Source organism: Lepisosteus platostomus, chromosome 8 (assembly GCF_059453375.1).
Source record: "Lepisosteus platostomus isolate fLepPlt1 chromosome 8, fLepPlt1.hap1, whole genome shotgun sequence".
In the NCBI taxonomy this organism is placed as follows: domain Eukaryota; kingdom Metazoa; phylum Chordata; class Actinopteri; order Semionotiformes; family Lepisosteidae; genus Lepisosteus; species Lepisosteus platostomus.
The window spans coordinates 61763129-61783404 of record NC_142618.1 but is presented as its reverse complement, the minus strand read 5'-3'; the positions used below and the strand labels follow the sequence as shown (position 1 = coordinate 61783404).

Here is a 20276-nt window from a genome sequence, read left to right as displayed (position 1 = left end):
ACACAAACTGCACTCACTTTTTGGTCCGTCTGGCCCGCCCTGACTTATCATGAATGGCTTTCCAATGTTAATCTTGAATTTCTTTTCTTTCGCCCGAGCATTTTGGAACCAAACTTGGACAACGCGCTTAGGAAGCCCAATCTCGTTGCCAAGCATCTCGCACTCCTGCATCGTCGGTGTCCTGTAATCGCTGAAGCAAGCTTTAAGGACTTTCAGTTGCAGGTTACTCATCTGAGTCCTAAAGCGTTTGTGCCCTGGCCTCTCTCCACTGCACTTCGCAGATCTGAAAGGGTTGCTGCTCCCAAAGGGACTTGGCGAGCTGGGATCAGCTAAGCTGGAGTTTTCGCTTTGATCTGCATTCTCATCTTGCTCGTCATCTCGCATGTTGTAGTGCTGCTCACTGTCTTTCCCGGAGAAACTCAAGGATGGACTCACCAGGGCGAAAGGAAACCGTTCCTCGTAAGAGTCCGAGTTGGATGTGGGATTGCTTTTGGCTTCTGCGCCACAGTGGGTTTTGGAATCATTTGGAGACAGTGCAGGCTTCGTTTCACAGGCGCTGCCCGTTATGCTATCAACCTCATTGTTTCCCTCGTCTCCAGTTGTTGCGTCACTTATAGCTGTATTAATGGACGACGTTTCATCAAAATCAGTCTTGTTTTGATCATAGGAGACATCTGCAGAATTCATGTTGAGGCCCTCCATATCATCGCTGTTTTCTGCCTTTAAGGATGAAGGGCCCAAGAAGTTTTTTATCGGCATTTCCAACTGTTTACTTGGTGTCGAAGCTGCTGCAGGAGACTCATATTCAGTCATTTCCACCTTGTTTATGAGCATCGGTGGATATTCAAAACAGCTGTATTTAGAAGGGCTTTCGCCTCCATCTTCCACTCCCATCATAGGGCTCGGTGGCAGGCTGTAGCCCGCTTGTTTGGCCTCATGCCAGTGTCTGGAGCGCACGTGGCTTTCAAGAGCTGACTTGGCCTTGAACAGAGCTCTGCAGAAAGGGCATTTTTTATGGGACTGGGCGGGCCCCACTGCACGAAACTGTCCTTTCCTCTCTCTCGCTCGTGTGTTCTGAAACCAGACCTGCACCACTCTTTTCTTCAGACCTACTTCCCGAGCGATGTGATCCAGCATTTTTCTAGTTGGATTGGAATCGAGCAGGTATTTCTCATACAGAATCTCCAGCTGCTCTGGAGTGATGGTGGTCCTAAGTCGTTTGTCCCTATGCTGATCTTCGCCACTGTTCCCACCATCTTTTTCATTGGAACTGCTTTCTTCTTTTTCCTCCAGTTTGCGCTTCAGGGAACTGGAACTGGCACCAGTAGGTGTGGATAGTGCTGAGCTGTTCTGTGTTGGAATTTGTGAAAGGGCTCCAGAGAGCAGCTGTCCAGTCATGAGGGGGTTGTTAGGATCAAAAATCATGTAGGGCATGTCCACAGGTCTTTCCAAGAACTGCGAATGAAGAAATTGGTTCTGGGCTGCCAGGAAATGCATATGCTGGTGCTCCTGCCAAAGCTCCACAGTTGGGAAGGCAATTTTACACTGGTCACATTGGTATTGTAACATTTGAGGAGGTAGACTGTTCGTCAAGGAGGTGATGGCAATAGAAAGAGGGCTAGATGGGACTGCTGTCTGGGGTTGCGAGTGAGGCCGGACAATTTGTGGCTGGGATTTTTGCTGTTGGGGTTGAGGTGTTGAAGGCTGGGTGGGCTGTGGCTCAGACAAAGGTACAGCCTTTGACACTTGGGGAGGAAAAGCCTCAGCTTGCTTTGGTTTGTCTGTTGGAAAGTCGGGCTTGGGAGAGGTTTTACCCATGTCGGGTTTGGGTGAAGGCATTAAAGGAGTACTTGATCCAGAGCTTGTTGCTGTTCCTAAGGAAGGTTTGGTTGTATCGAACAGCCCTGACACATGCTTTGGCAGCATCTGGTCACTGTTATCCATAAAATCCTCTGCCTGACTGTCATCTTGGCCGTCATCATCTTCATCTTTGTAACACTGCTTTTTCTGGTGAGTAATTAGGTCAAAAATGCGTGGGAACACCACACTGCACTTCTTACACTGATACTGCATGTTGCTGGTCCGAATGTAACGCTCATTGGTCAGCTCCTTCTTCTCGCTGTCCTTAACAGCGTCAGACTGGTTCTCATAGCTCTTGCGAGCCTTCTGACGGGCATTTTGGAACCACACAACAATTACGCGAGTTGGCAGGTTGAGAACCGTGGAGAGCTGCTCTATTTCATCATCTTTAGGGTAAGCGTTGGTGTCAAAAAAATCTTGAAGGACTCTCAGCTGGTAATCAGTGAACCGTGTCCTAGAAGACCTCTTGTTGTGGCTTGGATCTGTTTTGTAATACTCCAACGCGCTGAACTGCGATTCAAGCCGGATGTCTTCCAACGTGGTGATAGGAGGAATGCTAAAGTTATAGGGAGAGTCTTTGCTCCGCTGCCTCTCTTTAAAAAGGGTATTGCGAAACCAGTGCTTGATAACTTTCTGTGGGAGGCCGGACTTCTCTGCCATCTCTTGGATCTGCTCCTCGTTGGGCGAATTATTGATGTCGAAGTAGGTGCGCAGGATTTTCAGCTGGTCGTCGGTGATGCGGGTACGAGGGCGCTTGAACTGCGAATGCCGGAGGAAGTTGGGATCCAGACCCAGCTGCTGCTGACAAAGCTGCGTGAGGTCGGCCGACAGCGTGTCCATCGACGGGAGCTGGAGGGCAAGCTGGGGCGGCAAGGCTGGGTGCTGCACAGACTGCATCATCAGAGGAGGAAAGAGGGGCAGGTCCAGGGACACGGGCAGCTGGACCTGAGGGGCCACAGGAGGCGGTGGAGGAGGCGGGGGCGGGGCAGGGGGAGGTGGGGCTTGCAGTGGCGTTGGGGTTGGGGCCTGCACCTTCCCTGCTCCCGAAGCCTGGGGAGGCGGAGGGGGCGGAGGAGGCGGGGGTGGAGGTGGCGGAGGCGTTTCGGGAGACGACGGAGAAATGGGATACAGTTTGTCGTAAGCCTCCCTGTACTGCTGTGCGAACTTCTCCAGCTGTCCATACGGGAAAAACTGTCCGTGGACGTGCTCTTGGTGGCTCTTCAGGATGAGGATGTTGGAGAAGAGCTTTCCACACATGCCGCATTCCAGTTTATCCATGATCTCGTCCTCCACGGTTCTGCTTTTCTTTTGGCTCTTCTGCCTGTTTTCATTGTACTGGATAACCAGCTCAAAGCCAAAGTTCTCCAGCAAGGCCTTTGCTGCGTTTCCCCTTGCGCCTGACACTATGCGTGGGGGTGGGATGAGCGACTCTTGGGGCTTCAGTTTTTTGGCCTCTTTGTTTTCTTTCATGCTTTCAATGTCAGAAAGGTATTCCTGCTTGGCTTTGCTCTCCTGTTTCTCAAACAGCTCTTCAGCCTCCTTGGACATCTGACTGTCAGCTATAGCCGTGTTGATCTGCTCCACCTTAGCAGACTTCGTAGCTTGCTGCTGTGGTTTCTGCTGCTGCATCTGTGACTGCGAAGACTGCTGCTGCTGAGCCTGCTGCTGCAGGAGCTGAAGCTGTTGCTGTCCTGCCTGATGCTGTTGTTGCATCTGCTGTTTCAGGTCTTCCAGCAATGATCCCGTCATCCCAGGCATCCCAAACGCTGAGTGCAAAGCCAACTCTGGACTGAGATTAAACTCAGCGCCTGGGACGTAGAATGGAAAGATAAACTGGGGCTGTTGGAACTGTAATAGCGCCTCAGGGGTCATTGGAAAGTGAGGCAGGAACGCAGGGTTCAGGAACTGCGGCTGAAAGAACGCGGCCTGCTGTTGTAGCTCATGCTGCAGCTGCATCTGAAGCTGTGCTGGTGACTGGGATGGCTGATGAGTGGGCTGGACAGAAATGGGATCAGGAGCTTGCTTTTTGCTAATTTCTTTGGCATCTATGTGGTTTTCTTTGTTAGCTGACGCTGGTAAGCTTGCAGAATCAACATTTCCTTGACTCACTGAAACAGGGCTATTAGCAGTATTTCCGCTGGCTGAGCTACTGCTAGTTTCCAATTTGGCAGTTCTGGCTTTTGTCTGGTGAAGCACAGACCTCATGTGGATCTCCAGGGTTGAACTTTGGCTGTAAGCAACATTACAAATATTGCATTTGTACGGTTTGTTATCTATGCTGTTGTTGGTCTCCTGTGGAACTGGGCTGGAAGCCTCCTGCAAAACTTTCTTCAGCTTGTGTAAATGCGAGACTGAATTGTAATGAACCAAGAGGATGTTCTTCTGAGTGAAAGACTCCTTGCACACTGTGCACTTGTACGGGCGGGAAGGGTCTAGAAACTTTTCCATCGTGAAGTTCGGGCCTTTCCTGAAAGGCAAAGTCCGCTTTGGTTCGGAACCCATCTCATCCGGAAGGGAGCTGCTGTCGCTCCCGGCGGGGCTGGCCTTGCCCTCCTGGTCCAAGTCGTCGTCCTTGTCCAGCTCCTGCTCCAGGGCCTGCACCTCCTCCAGGGCCCGAGCCTCGCACTCGGGACTGAAGTCCCCGTTCAGGCTAAGGCTCCCGCAGAGCTGGTGGACCTCCGCCTCGCTCAGCTCCGGGTGCCCGTTCTCCAGGTGCTTCTTCAGGGCCAGGAACGAGCGGAAGCTGCGCTGGCACAGGCTGCACATGGTGGCGGCGCGGATGGCGTGGTACTGGGAATGGATCTGAAGCTTCTGCATAGTCTTGAACGCCAGGCTGCAGTGGCTGCAGCGGTACTTGTAGACGTGGCGGTCGGAGACGGACAGCGGCTGCCGTTTCTGCAGCTCGCTCAGGTGCTCCTGCAGGGGGTCCGGGGTTCTGGCCTCCCGGCTCCCGCCGCTCTTCTTCCAGTCTGCTGCTTCAGAAGCCTCCTCTGGAGGCCGGAGCCTGTCGGGCTGGAGTTCCTGCTCGCCCTTGTCTTGCGCCGCAGGGCCCTTCTCCTCGCCGGAACTGTCGCCTGCACGAAGGGAGGAGGACAAAGAGGCAGAAGGGGGGGGGGAGGAAGATTTAGAGCAGGATCCTGAAACATATGGCACACCACATATTTACAACTTCCACTGGCGCTCAAACAGAAGCTCCCTGCACGTGGGAGGAAAACGACGGAAGATATCCTGAAGTCGGAATTTAAAAAAGCGTCATCTACCTGAAGGCTTTCCAGGCGCCTCCTGTGTAGCAGCTGAAGCCACGTCCACCTGACACTGGAGTTTGTCTTGTGAGTTCGTGGGCAGCAGCATGTTACTGGGCATCATAACATCTGGTCCGGATACCTTTCCGAAAACCCCCCCCCGCAGAAAAACACATCAGTCCAACACCAGTCACCTGCCTGTTTCTAGAATGTAATACATTTAATTATATAAAAAGATGAATAATTATATATAAAAAATATGTGGGTAAAATCAAACTGAACAGTGCATTTATATCTGTGTGTAAAAGCAACATGTATTCGACATAAAAATCAAGAACACAGACAGAGCAGTGTTCTAACTGGTGGGATTGTGCAATCCAGAGAAAAAGTGTTGGAGAACAGGTTATAGTTTTTCAAGAGCCTATATAGAGGGATGTATGTATGAGCCCGTCCCAGAAGCCACTGGAAGCAGAGGGAGCACCCCCCTCCCCCTTACGCCCGTTATTCTTTTCACATCTACAGTATATTCTGCCAGCTTCTAAAGCAGGCGTTTCCTGCTCGGTTGACCTCCGGCTGCGTGCTTACGGTGGAGAGCAGCTTCTCCACGCAGTCGGGGGACACACTGTGGAGGTGCGTCAGGTGGAGCTGAAGATGGATCTTGTTGCTGAGGACGTCTTGGCAGAGGGGGCAGCAGATAACGGGCTGCATGGAATGCTGGGACATGACGTGCATCTGGATCCTGTTCGTGTCCTTGTTACTGTAATTACAGTACGGGCACTGGTAGACCTGGAGAGACACGGGCCATTAATCACGCTGCGGCGGAGGCTCACTCGTGCAGCAGTGCAGCATCCCAAACCCCAAAACAACAGCTGTTCTTCTGTCCCGCAAATCAGCTGCTTGGGAAAAATGCAGTTTATCTATTAAAATCAATTTCCTCTCTGTGTAACGTGTAATGCATATTCTTTGCAAAAAAATGAAACTGATTTTAAAAAACGATAGTTGATCATTCCTAAGGATGTCCTTAATTACTGCAATTTATTTTTAAAAAATCATTGACTGGAATTTCCAATGAGGAGATTATAAATTACAAAGTACCTAACTTAATAGTCTCAGTCTCACCCTCATTAAAAGGAGTACTTTTTAGATTGGAGCTTCTCCTCGCCTCACTTAATGTAATCCATTTCAGAAATTACTAAGACCTGGATCACCCACAGTCCCGCACCACAAGCTAGTCAAACACTTCATAATTTAATTTTAAAACTCGTCTAATGAAAACATCAGAGGTGGAGGTTTTATATCTGAACACAGCTGATGGCACAGTGTTTCTTTGTATACTGTTACCTGGTCATTGCTGGTCTTGCTCTCCTCAGCTGACCTGGGCCGCTTGGGCCCGCTGTCATGTTCATTCTCCTGCAGAGCCCGCTTGCCTAATGCAGAAGCCCCAGGAGCGTCTTTACCGAGTGCATTAACCCCTGCGGACAAGCAACACAAGGCACCTTTAGCTCAGTGTGCCTTTTACAATCTTTTACTCCAAAAACAGACATGTGAAAAAGCTTTGTTGCAGCATTGTCTTTCGCACTAAGCTTCAGTTCCAAAGAAATATGGGGAAAAACTGGGAAAAAAAAGATTTAGGGAATGAATAAGATGCTAAAATAGATACTGAATGCTTGAATTTTAAGGACTACAATGCATTGATAACTAATCTAGGCAGACATTATCAAATTAATCTAGTAATGTGCTCTCCCCTTGTTTAGATAACCTTATGTTACCTTGAGAGGTTAATCAATAACGTTCCCTGACTAGAAACAGCCTGGATCATGACACCTTGTACTATAAAATTATCAGAATGAAAAAATGACAAGGTAACAAAAAAAGCATTGGATATTTCTACACGATTTTAAGATGTTATTCAGTAATCAAAGAAATATACTGTAAATGTAGCTTTATGTTTTTTACAGTGACTTATATTACAGAGAATTAAAAGCTTTGTTGTGTGGGCAGCCCTAAAAGATTCTTTTTGCTTTTCTTAGAAAAATCTGAAAGACGGTCTAAAGAAGGAGGACAAAATTGCACTTTCCTCTCATTTCCATAGCTAACACAACATGCTGTGGATCTGATTCAATGTAAAAAATGTAGTTAATTAGAGATTCATGTCTGTGCACGCTGAATAACCTTCCTGAATATTACACTAAATACCCAAGCCTTGTACACTGGGGGACAGCGATGTTCCATTATTACAACTGCGCTCAATTCTAAACATCAGCTCCTACTTGTATTTAGCAAATGCTGCACACGGTGATAAATCTTTCATTACCCTCATCCTGAGATACAGACAGTCTGTCCAGCCCTAGCCAGTGCAATTTATCCGGTCCTGCAGCTTCTGAGGTACAAGGGGTGCTCGGCAACTGTGCCTTAGTTAAACCTGGGCACTCAGGACAATGTCTTTATCTCATTCTGGGGAACCTGGACGCTCCCCAAAAGAGCTGGATTTATCTGTACTGTTAAAACCAGCCCATCGAGCTAAGTGACTGAAAGAAAAAAAATGTACGTCTTAGACAAATTGCCAGCAGCTTCAGAGAATGTTCTGAGACTGAGAATTGTGCCATAATCTTTTATACAGGCTTGAATACTGGAAAGACATGTTGCATGCATTGCATGACAAACAGAAAACCTCATTTACCAGACGCTCCAATCTCATCACAGACCAGCATCATCTGACCTTTTTTTCCTGCTGTTTATTATGAGTATTTCTAATTTTAACTTTCAATTTTCACCATCTTCCAGTCAATTTGCAACTAAATTATTTCCAGGGTGAGGATGTGATCACTGGACAACTGGGTGCAAATACATTTCACAATGCAATGAAGTCGAGCTATTGACTGCTATCAGGTTCAATGTAAATATATAGTCCAGGGCTAATCAGACTGCATGCTGTACATGAAGATTCACCTTTAAGATTTCTTTTCAGTCAACACAAGGCTTGCATAAAGAACAGACCGCAACAGACAGGAGGGAAAATAAGATTATCAACCTTACTTTTTTCCAAATATGAAATACAATAGGGAACGTCTTATACTTATTTCTAGATAAACCCATCCCAAGAACTCACATTTTTTATGAGCTAAACGCACATCTTCCTCTACAAAATACATATGATTAACAGCACCAAGAGCTGAGAAACAAACACTTGTTTTAAGAATTTGTAAATAGTATGTGCGTACGACACATACTGTAATATTCATTATATACACGTAGGTCTTTCTCTCCCAAAAATGCAGTTTGTCCATTAAAATAATATTTCAGTTTAAAGAACCTTGATATTTTCACTAAGATTTTCTCCTGTTTTTTTATAATTATGGTACTTGAAGAAAGAAATATTAGCTGTGCTGAACCCTAACGCTGGCTTATTTTTTTACATTTTTCATTTTAAGCAGTGCCTTACATTTCATCATGACTTCTCTTTTTTTCCTTTGACCCGAAATACAATTTATAGCAATGAAGCAATAGATAAAATAATTGTGACACCTTTCTTCTCCGAATGACAAATGCCTTTGAGAAGCTGGTTCTTGGTTGATTAGATAAATCAAAAGGTGATTTATGACATTCTATCTGTTTGCCTTGCAAGGATGAGACCAACAGCCAAATCACCCATCTTTATTTACAACTGTCAGTGAAAATATAAAATCTGAAGAGTGCTTGATGTCGGGTTTCAAAAACTAGCGGCATAATTTAACCAAATATTCAATCTTCCCATCTTCCACTGACTGACTTCTTTTACTTCGAACTCCTAGTTGTTAAGAACATTTGCACAATACTTTATTTTTTTTTACTATGTTTAGCAATCAGTTTTCTGTATACACTGTTTACTACACTGTGTCCTAATATACTTGCATACAGCATGCCTGTTTTAAAAATACACCACAGTAACACCCAGGCCAGTGTAGGGCTGACTCAAACACGTCATCACACTGTAGCTCAGCCTTGTGCGTCATGGTCATACACAACCACTGACACAGCATGGGTGCAGCCCCACTGTGGGAAAACCTGACAACTAAATTCTCGTGGCAGGTCTGCTGTTAAAATGGCAGGGCGTTGTGCCCAGCGTCAGTGCTGGCATGGCTGTCCAGAGAACTGCACAAAATACTCTCCTGAGACGGCTGTTGTTTCCTGAGCTGTGGTAATGTATAGCATTACAATGAATAGCAGAAGTAAAAAAACACGAGCCAGAATAAAACTTGACTTTTTTGTTGTTGTTAAGATTAAGACTTAGTTTTCATAATACAGGTGGAGGAGAAAAAATATCCATTTAACAGAAGTGCTTGAGGAGAAGGCAGGTTAAATTTATTATTTAATTTACTCCACTACTGTCTTCACAGTATGGTTAAGGCTATACAGCTATAAATAAGCTTGTTCCCCAGTAACACTTCATGTAACTTTTGTGATTTACAGAGACAGTGGTTTGGGTTAAGCATTAGTTTGCCCTGCAGTTCAGCTGATAACACCTGAATGTCACATTTAAAACCTTCCACTGTGAAGAACCAGTAAGCTAGAATCACTATATAAAAGAGCAATTTTAAAAATGCACTATAATTCCTCTTGAGAGTAACACCAACATGGCTCTATGCTGGTCAAAACTTTGATTTCATTCATGTATAAACCTGAAACATTTATATAATGTTTTACAAATTTTATTTTTAATACTTAAATAAGATAACAGCTGAAATATTTTATTTGATCTAATTATTAAGACAAAAAGAAACCCTTTTATGTAAATTTTAATCTGAGGATTTATGGACACATGCACACTATTTTTATTTTGAAAGCTGTGATTTAAATATTCAGCATTTGATGTAGTTTGCATGCATTACATTTCATTTTAGTTATCTGTATTATTTAAATTATACAAGAAATTAGCAAGCAGAATGGGTCTGTAGGAACAATGGCAGTATCCCTGCTAATTTAAGTTGAGTCTTCTGATAATTTTCATTGCAGGAATGAATGAAGTTTAATTTTCTTTGCTTGTGTTTACTGTGTTATTAAAAAATGTACTCCCTTAAGCCATGTTACTGACATGTTACATCTCTATGAAGTGCACAAACTAATCTGGAATTTATCCAGATTAATAAATTTGCATGCAAAATGTAATTTGGATTAAAATTAATCTAAAATGACACTAGATTAAAATGACAATGTAAATGAGCTATTGGATGCCAGAGCTCCAAGAAAAACACCCTCAATTTTAAGCATTTAGTTTGAAGATGAATTTAAGATGCATAAGTCAAACTGCTAAAACTCTTATTGTAACCTTTTCTGTTCAACCATCTTTTTCTTCCACAACCTCCGTAATTAGAGACATAGATACACTTATAACGGGGGATTTTAAAATATTTTTTGTTAGAAAGTGGAAAACTCCATCTATTTTTTTATATATGCTGTAATACGTAACAGAAGAGCCCACAGCTAAAATAGTCATTTAAAAAAATAAAAACAAAATAGAATCCAGAGAGATAGCAATGAAATCTGTAGACTCTGGATAGCAGCGGTCATGAAACAATTTCTATACGTGTGTCTTCACATGTGTTCATGTATAAATACACACCTACTGTATGCTGGGTGTCAACACACAAACTATGATATTGTTTAAAAGGCAAAAGAAACAACAGGACTGAGGAAAATTATAAAAATCGTGGGGAGCTTTTCTTTCTGAATGCAAGACATTAATTTAACTTGAACCAAGATTTGTATCCCTCCTTCAATATTAAACGATGTTTTCTGTAACACAATGTGCAAATGCATTGAAGCAGCAGCTCCTTCAGATGTTCCTGTCATGCAGATATGGTTAAAAGATAGATGACTACCTAAACTAATAGGCTCCAACCTGTTTCAGCATTCCTTCTGCTTCATTGAGTCCAACATAATGTAGCTAGGTATAGCGTGCAGTAAAAAGATCCAATGTAATATTCATTTCGACCATAGATTTCCATCTCATACATAAAAAAGCATGTATGAATTTCTATTTGCCAAATCAAATACAACAAAGCCTGAGGTATCTACACCAGATGCTAGCTCAGGGGGCGCTTTCCGAGCTGCACAGAGTTTTGTTTTTATAGATTGTCGCCTTTGTTAATGCGTTAACATTTACAAATATATGCAGGCTTTACATTTCCCAACATTAAGGAGAATGTGCTCTGCCGCTATAGCTTCTTAGCAGGTGAAAGGAAAGGAAAAAAATCATTTGAGGGTTACAAGGGTGCACTGCCATGGTGTTTTCAGAAAAGGATACACAGGAGTGGGATCTAATCCCACGCTTATGCCAAATTAATATGTCATCAGAGGAATCGCAAGTACAGCAAAGATTAATGAAAGGAGCTTAAAAAATTACAAGCACGCAAACTGATTTGATTAAAAAATAATCTCACTGGTCATTCCGTAATATTCTTCAACTTATCCGCGTCTATCCTGTCAGATGGTTATGATTAAAAATAGGTCAATGGGAGGCTAGTGATAAAAATCCCAGGCAGCACACACATGCAGTGGTCATTAGCGAGAGTGGCCAGGAGACCAAAGGGGAGAGGAAGACGGGGACCGGGGGGGGGGGGACTCTTACTGGACTCCTTCTCCGTCTTCCTGCCTTCCTTGCCGTCCCTCTCGGCCGTGTCCCTCTCCTCGGCCGCAGCCACGCCTCCCAGCTTGAACGCTCCTTCGGGCTCCTCGCCTGGCTCCTCTGCAACTGAGCACACGGGGCAGGGTGAGTGGCTGGCACTCGGCCCGGAAACCTCCCGGAGGGCTAAAAACAACGGGCCACCGAGAGCGCTCCCCGCACGGCATGGCCCGTCGAGCGGGCGCCCCGGGTCACGTCAGATGTGCACGTATAATTAAGCGGGTTCAATTAAAACCGGTGGTGGCTACGCCATAAAGGCAGGGTGTCGCTCCGAGCCTGGAAAGTGGGCGGGGGGGGGAGAAAGGCGTTCTGGCCGACAGGGGGCGCTCTCTGTGAGAAAGAGCAGAACTCTCGTTGGGTATCTCCGTCACACACCTCTCCAGATTGTTCGCACTAGGCAGATTACATGGAAATCTTTGCGGTGGCTCGGCCCTTGTTTAATAATTCTGTGTATCTTAGCTATGCTGCGAGTGGATTAATCTGTTTATGCTGTTAGCTGCTAGGCTGGGGCTGTGCAGCACTAATCCGTGAAAGGCCCACTGTTCCCTTTCATCCTGAGATCATTTGTCTCTTACTGCGCTGATGTCACATTTTAATGAATTTTTAGCAGTCTGAGTAATGCCAGATAACCAGGCTCACAACTCCCCCAGCACCACACGCTGGTTCGACTGCAGTGCAAAAATAAAAGTCATATTTGTAGGGACCTGGCAGGAATTAAATAAATTAGAGAATGGAGAGAAAATGGCGTTCAAAGCGCTGTGCTCATCAATTTTATAAAGCCTTAATAACCATATATATTGACCATGAGGTGGCAAAAAGGTCACCAGCACATTTGCATACAATCACTCAAGTCATTGTTTGGTAAGCAGCAGTCGTGCTCACAGAACATGATATAATTAACCCTTTCAGACTCCACGCGCAGGACCGCTGCCAGCATGTTAAGTGCAACACATTAAGCGGAAATTATACGTAGCATAAAATTTTCATTGCAGATGCTGAGAATGATTGAGAGGAGAAATTGTGGCACACTCTGCGTCTGATGTTTTATTAATAATATTCCGACAACACGGTGAAATATCCCGTCGTAGGTAGCAGCTGCTTGCTAAAATGTTGGCGTTTGTGCGGTGACGGCGTGTTCGAATTTGTCTCGCGACGAAGGTACGCTGGCGGAGAGGGACCTGCCCTGGGCACCAGCAGACCGCCCTCCTCCGACACACACGGGGAAAATTCAAGGGATACGAACTAGGAAAGGGTGCATTTGCCGTTCTACTCCCAGCGCACTGTGAAACAGCCAGGAGACGCACATGAAAAGCATGAAGGTCACGTTCACAAAAAAAAAGCTGCGGCTCTGCACCCTCCCTTCCCCCATCCCGCATCATCTGAGAAATGCAAAGGGGGGCGTGGGGGTGCACGCGGCCGCTGTGTTTCTTAAGCCCCGCCGCTCCTGATGGTTAATCAGAGGAGAGGGGAGGCCGGCTCCCCTGTCACAGTGCTTGTAGAGGTGGCAGGGGAGCGCTGCTCGGGCTGCTGGGAGCCTGTGATCACGACCAGACTGGGCTGGGTTCATGCCATGTGCACACACATGGGGCTCATCCTCAGGGTCAGGCCCGCAGGCCCAGGGCAGCACCCTGCCCACACCCTCTCCCTTTCCTTTCTTCCTCTCTCTGGCCCCCTCCCCCCACCCCTGCCGCCCCATCCTGGGGAATCTGCGCATTGTTCCGCCAGCCGGATTCACTGACCCATTCCCCTTGGCAGGGAAGCGAAGTGTCAAAGTGCTACCGAGCGTCTCTACCTCCAGGGGACATGAAATTTTTAAGGCTATCGCGAAATGCATTAATAAAACATGGAGCGTCAAGCAAAAGAAAGAGGCAAATTCTGAAGGTAGTAAAAAAGAGCAGCTATCATCTGGGTCTCATCAGACAATTTTTTTTTGGGGTAGGGTGTTCTGCTGCTTTCCTGGTATGCGTTTCAAGAGCGCGAGAAATTCCCAGACATGCTTTCCTATACATCATCATGGTGTCTGACCTCGGCCTGACCCTGGCAACAGTTTGAGTAATCTGAATGCGAAGAAAGGCTCTGTGTCAGCAGCAGGGAGAGATTGTGGTATAGACTTTACCCATCAGCTTAATCGCTAACAGCAGTACGGTACGTAACTTTACAGGCCTCTACCAAGCCACAAACTAATAACCCTTTGAGGTCAAACTGTCCCTCTCCTCAGCCCACCGGTGCTCCCTTTGATGTCACCAGGCAAACAGACAGAACCTTAAAGCAGAACAGGCTCACTTTCAGAGCAGGGAAGGTGAAAGCTGTTTATTATTGAGACCCTCCTGGGATGCATAAAAGTTTCTGCGGAGGTTTTAATCACATACAAATGCACGTTCGGAACCAAAACAAATGGCACACACAGAGAGGCAGAAATCATAATAAGCAGTCTCGCGTATAAAACCCACCACTCTTTTTGGGCGCAGTTTTTCTCTTTTTCAGAATGGTTTTTGCATTCTTTCTTTCATGCACACAGGCGTCTTGACTCCATTTCCACTAAAAAAAACAGTCTTATTCTTTAGTGACCAGCTAAAGACAATCTGTGGGGTTGAGCTTCTTCGATGTTCCTCATGGGTACAGTAACTTCTACAGCCGGTCATTAACTGTCCAGTAAAAGACTGACCCATTGCACATTATGGGTGAAACATATTAGCAAATGAAACTGTTGTATACATTAAAAAACACTTACACAAACACACTTTCGCTGCAGTTTTGTAATATAGGTCTGTAATGTGGTCCATTACACCGAAAAAATACAGAGTTCTCCAGCAGCTTCTTATTAATGAAGTAACTAGTGTTCAATCGAATCTACTCCAGCAAGGTTACAAGGACAGCCTGGAGAGGCCCTCTCTTTGAAAAAAACTGCACCACAGCTTTTGTTTCTATAACAGAGGTAGCTCAGGTGTGAAACAGCTCACCTTGTTTTCAAGCCCCAGTTCCAGGTTTTCTGACTTTGAGCTGTTAGATTCTGCTTTCCATGAGGTTCCGTTCTTTACCCTTGTGTTTTTAATTTTATTGTCCGATTTAAAAGAATCTTTGAAACTCTACCCTGTGCTGCATTTAGTTAAGGGCCAGTTGTAATACCTTCAGGATAATAACCTTTGTTGACTTTCTGAGCCCTTTACCCCGTTTTTTTTTCTCTCCCTCCTTTTCCATATTTCAGCGTATTTTACAAGCATTTCGATTTTAACCAGATGCTGTTAATGTACCATATCTAAAATACTAAACATCAGCCCTGAGACGCAGGCACAGCTGAGCCTGGAAGCAGGACAGACACTAAAGCAGCTACACACAACCATATTCTGCATATTAATTTTCAGCAGGGATTGCTGGGGAGATGTCCAAGTACCTTAGCATTAACCTATATTATACAGCTATAAGCATGTGGGATTATTAGTGAAAATGTTCCTAGGGCCACTCATATTGTGAAATCCTAATTCCAAGAATAGCCTTAGTAAAGGACTGTTTAATTTTTCCTAATACAAATTTCACTACAAAAAAAACACTAAGTAGTAAGTTTGTTGAAGCTTCTAAAATACAGAAAATGCTTTAATATTTTTGTTTTTCATGCATGTCAGCATTGTATCAGCCTGGTGATTAACAAATGATTTCTTCCTGCCGGCAGGAACATATCCTAATTAAATTTACAGCTATCACAAGCTTTGCTTAGATAGGTTTTCTGTAAACAATAGCAGATCTTTCATACTAGCAGTAGCTACAGCTTCTCTGCTGTGGGGTTATAATTTTAATTTTTTTTAAGGGGAGACCAGACAAATTAGATACATTTTAATTTTAATTTAATTGTGATTCTTACAAAAGGCATTAAGATATAAATACAAATTACAGGCAGGATAGCAATATATTAGGTCTGTAATGTTAATACTAAAAGTGAACAAAATTTAACCATGCCTAACCTGTAAATGTTATTTTTTAGATGTCAGCTATTTGTAAATTTCTAAAGAAACTATTCTGTCACACTCACAGGGTACATGCTGGGATGTTTTGTTTATCCATTTTATAACATAAATTATAATCACAGTGATAAACACAGAGAGGTGGCTGTCAGTTTACGTAATAGTAAGACTTACATTAATGTTTTTTAATTTCTTTTTTTTTCTCCACAGTAAACATCCTTTGTACAACAGGAAGGTACAGAGACTGTACCCAATGTTAATTTAAAAGGCAGAAATGTAATTTAATATGTTAATGGAGTTAATTATCTCTTATCTGAATGAAGAGAGTCTGCAGAACAGGCCACATTACCAAAGTGTAGCACAGAATGGAGCCACATAACTGCACTCTATATTTCTTTATGCTCTATCAAGAGTCTGCATTTTTCATATGCACCTTGTACACTGTAGAGGCAGGATTGCTTTTGTTCCTGGTTTTCTGTCATTGATAAATATATCTAAGGAGTTTAAGTGTCTCATTGGAATAGGGGCCATGTGGAATTCAAGAGATTGATTATAAAGAGGCATCATTTTTGTCTTTGAACAACACTTTAGACGGAATACTGTTTAAGCACAAGAGTACAAGCCATAAAGCTATAATGTATTTACTCTGCAGTAATAGTTATGAAGAGTCCTATATATAAATCAATTTTACTGCTGGAGTTACTTAACTATGTCAATCTAACATGACAGTTTTCTTTCCTTCCTTGTGCCAAAATAAACTGTGATTGTGAAGGCTTCTGTTCCAGTATTACAAGGAAACATGTTAAAACAAGTTCTGGTGTTTCTGTCCTGTAAAAAGCACTATCGCTATTTTTTATAAAGTACACAACACAAAGTGATATAATACATAATAATAACATTTCCAGGGTGGTTTTCAAGACACTTAAATCGCTGTGCAAAAACATACACATAATACACATTACACAAGTAAAAGCAATGAGAAAAAAAGGACAACAAATTGAGCCAGTAAAACCAAAGGTACACTTAAATTTGATCATTTTGTTATATTTATCTACCAGTGAAATAACTCCTCCTACAGTAAAGGCTAGCTGCTCGTGAAAGGTAAACAACATTAAAGTCACTTTTTTTTGTGCTTAACTATCAGTTTTCTTACTTTCCCTGCATCAAAGGACACGTGTTAAAAGAAATGTCCCTTTGTGCGCTTTGCGGCCATTCGCTCAGAAATGAGGTGAGGTGTACAGCAGCCTGGCGCACGGAGGGCTACAGAGGGCATCCTGGCACCTGGGTCAGGCCACTGGCTCCACCAATCAGGCCTGCACTGTATGTGAACTGAGCACTGCGTTGGCGACCCAGACCACATAACCACATATAATATTATCACATGAAAAAAACAGAAACTTCCAGGTGAAAAGTGGTGAAGAAAATAAACTTTTTTATTGTTGCTTTTGACTGCAGCAGCAACCACAGTTGCCATGAACACTCTGTGATGCCCCCACATTAAATGTGCTTACTTAGAGACAGCATTTTTAACTCCTATCTGAACGCAGCACAATGGAGATTAAAGTGTTTACTTCTGCCTCCCAACGAGCAAAAAACTAACATTTTGAGCGAAAGCAGGAGCGGGTTTTAACGTTTAATGACTTTCCTTTCACCAACAAATGCAAAAGCCATTAAATTCACTCTCAAAGGTTGTCTCAGACCAGCCAGCACAACCTTCCTTTCTCATGACTCCTTTAATGTATTTATACTATCTGAAATACCTAAGGCATTAGAACGAAAATTACATTGTAAGCAAGCATGATGGCGAGGCTTATTTTGTATTAAAAAATAATTTAAACAGAATCCTGTCCTTTTTTCTATTTTTGATTATTCTCTGTCCAATATTTATTCAAGGCTGATTATAAACATCTGCCTGGGTAACCGTTTCATCTGCACAGAAGCCAAGGGGTAGAAATTTCACACACGTCCTCCAACGTGACCTGTGGTTAGACAGAAAACAGTTTTCCCAGTCACTGCTCAGCTTCCTGTCTGTGACTTCTAAAAAGCACTGGAGGCCAGGGTTAATGGCCTTTCCAATCTCTGTGATAAGAATTCATTTTGCTCTATTACCCGCAGTTATCGGAGGAGCCTGCTGCATCACTTCAGCGGGGTTCAATCAATGAGAGGACCTAATGAAGTAACCATCTGTAGCTCTATTTCCTTGGTCAACTCTATCAGACAAATAAGATCTATCTGTCACATCTCAAGGTCTGCTCTGGTGAAACCCATATGCATATGAACCGGAGACGCTGAAGCGCTCGCTTTTAATCCTGCGCGCTTGGCCACTGCACCTCTCGCCCACAAACACCACGTCCAACAACACGGGTCCCCCGATCGGGACAATGAAAGGAGATTAAAACGGATCGGTTTTAAAATGGAGCCGGGCTGCACAAAAGGAGTGAGGTAGAGGGGGGAAGCGGCTCGCACTGTGCAGCAGGCCTGATCGCCCGGCTGCCTGCTCGGGTTCTCCGCAGCGCCAGGCCCTGGGCTGAGGAGAAGGCTCCCTCTTGATTATTTTCAGCCTGAAATGATTAAATGCCTAAAAACATTTAATTGTAGGATTTACTGTACAGCTTGTCATTTGGAAATTAAATATAATTACAGTGATATTTTTACTTTTCCGTCAACTGTGTGTCATCATAATAACAGAGCTTAATTTTCCTGCAGCCCAAACTTGGGTGACATCATTTAAAAAAACAAGTTAAACAATGGAGCGCCACTGCCTTCAACTTTACAGATCGATATATTTAGTTAAATAAACGTTAAGGACATTTATCTGGTAAATTGAGAACCCGTTGATATTCTTGAGAAAATTCCACTAAGTGAAATATTAAAGAATTATTTTTAAAGAGATTATACATGTAAAATCTGCCTTGATAATGTTACTTTTACCTACCTCAGTAGTAAAATCTCTCAATTATTTCAAAATATTTCCTCAATGGGAATAGGTGTAGTTGCAGGATACATTAAGTAACATTAACTTATATCTATGTTTCTTCTGCTTCTTTTCAAACAAATGGGGTACATCATCAGAGGCCTGAGAACACTGTTCATGCATCTGCCAGTATCTGGGCTCACTCTGCTCCCTTCATGAAGCCAAACTCACAACGTGAAATTTGTATCCCTTCAGCTCAGCGTAAGTCTTTTTCCAAAGCCAGCAAAAACACGAAGGGAGGCTGCCTGCTGCAACTCCAAGAGCAGACGACATCTGACTGACGGCAACAAAATGGAAGACATCCTCCAACTTCGTAAAAACGTGCAAAAACACCCATGTCATTACCGTCTAAACAATGTCATGTGGGCTGCAGTACCTCCTGATAGATCCTGACAAGAAGTACCAGCACACATGTGCTTTAAATAAATAAGAATATTTTTAAGGAAAAGGTCCAGTGACAGCGTTCCTCCCCTCTATGTCTGTGCTGACACGTTACCAGAAACAGTGTGTTATCGGCCAATCCAGATTTGGCACGGCCTGCTTTCAATTGAAGCTTGTGTAAACGTGCAGCTTTGCCTTATCTCTAATCAATGTCATGTCTCCAAAGCTCTACATACTTACAAATACCTAGGAACTACATTGTTTCCCTAACTCTAACTGCGTTTGGATGAAGCCATTCCTTTAACTAAAATTAAAAGCCTGATATTTTGCCAGTGAATTTTTCGTCAGGCACAGTGAGCCAGAGTATTCTCCCCCAGTCAATAAAAGAGAAACATCTTGGTGACCAAATCTGCCGATCTGAGTTTTTTCTGTGTCTTTTCTGATGCCTGTATTGCGTCTCGTCAAACAGTATGGGGCCTGATGGGCACGTTGGGGACTGTCAGCCGCCTACAGGACCCACTGATTGGGGGTTATTGACTGCATTTCAAGAAAGTTGTTACAAAAAAAGAAGGAACGGGGAAAAACGCAAACAATTTGAGTAGAAAGAACAGATCAATATTTAAATGACCCTCCTCATTGATTTAAAATTAACTTTCAATTAAGAGATCCATTGGACTTTTAACTGCGACACTTATCCATTCAGGAGAAAATAAAGGAACATTTATTGATACGCTTAAACAGCAGCGGCCACTTTCGCATTGATTTGGGCTGTTTGTGCTGACATCCGTATACATCAGGTCGAGCTCACCTTCGGGAGGCACAGCAGGACACGCCATCGGGAAAAAATAAAAACAAACGCCCCACACAAATGAACGGGGACAAAGAGATTAACCTCCTTCGTGAGGTAAGTCAAAGGCACATTATCTGCGGAACTGTTTCGGTTTGTAATTACATGTGCCGTATTTGTAGACAATCGACTTTAAACTTCCAGCAGTGCGTCTGCGGTGCAGGAGGGAGCAATCTCCCCGTTGGCCTAATCAGGTAACGGACACCTTTTGTTTTGGGAGCTCATTGATGGATGAAATCTTTATCTGCAATATTGATCAGCTGGGGCCCTAAACTGTCTATCTTGGCTACTGGAAGCTCTAACAAGATTGCCAACTGGAGTATATCAGTTAACGTTTAATCAATGACAGCTCGAG

At 43.8% G+C, this 20276-nt stretch overlaps 1 protein-coding gene across 4 annotated transcripts in view; it reads right to left on the bottom strand.

Annotated features, from left to right (window-relative positions):
- Positions 1-20276, bottom strand: part of zfhx4 (zinc finger homeobox 4) — an 84101-nt gene that overhangs the window by 4916 nt on the left and 58909 nt on the right. For 2 of the 4 annotated variants that reach the window (XM_088644213.1, XM_088644212.1), the window contains exons 5-9: positions 11710-11832; positions 6444-6574; positions 5688-5888; positions 5121-5244; positions 1-4934 (exon numbers count right to left, since the gene is read on the bottom strand). The exon at positions 1-4934 is cut by the window's left edge and continues 343 nt beyond it. In XM_088644213.1, coding sequence (XP_088500339.1) covers positions 1-4934; positions 5121-5244; positions 5688-5888; positions 6444-6574; positions 11710-11832 — 5513 coding nt within the window. The remainder of the gene's footprint in view (positions 4935-5120; positions 5245-5687; positions 5889-6443; positions 6575-11709; positions 11833-20276) is intronic. The other 2 variants (XM_088644214.1, XM_088644215.1) reach the window with 2 other exon arrangements.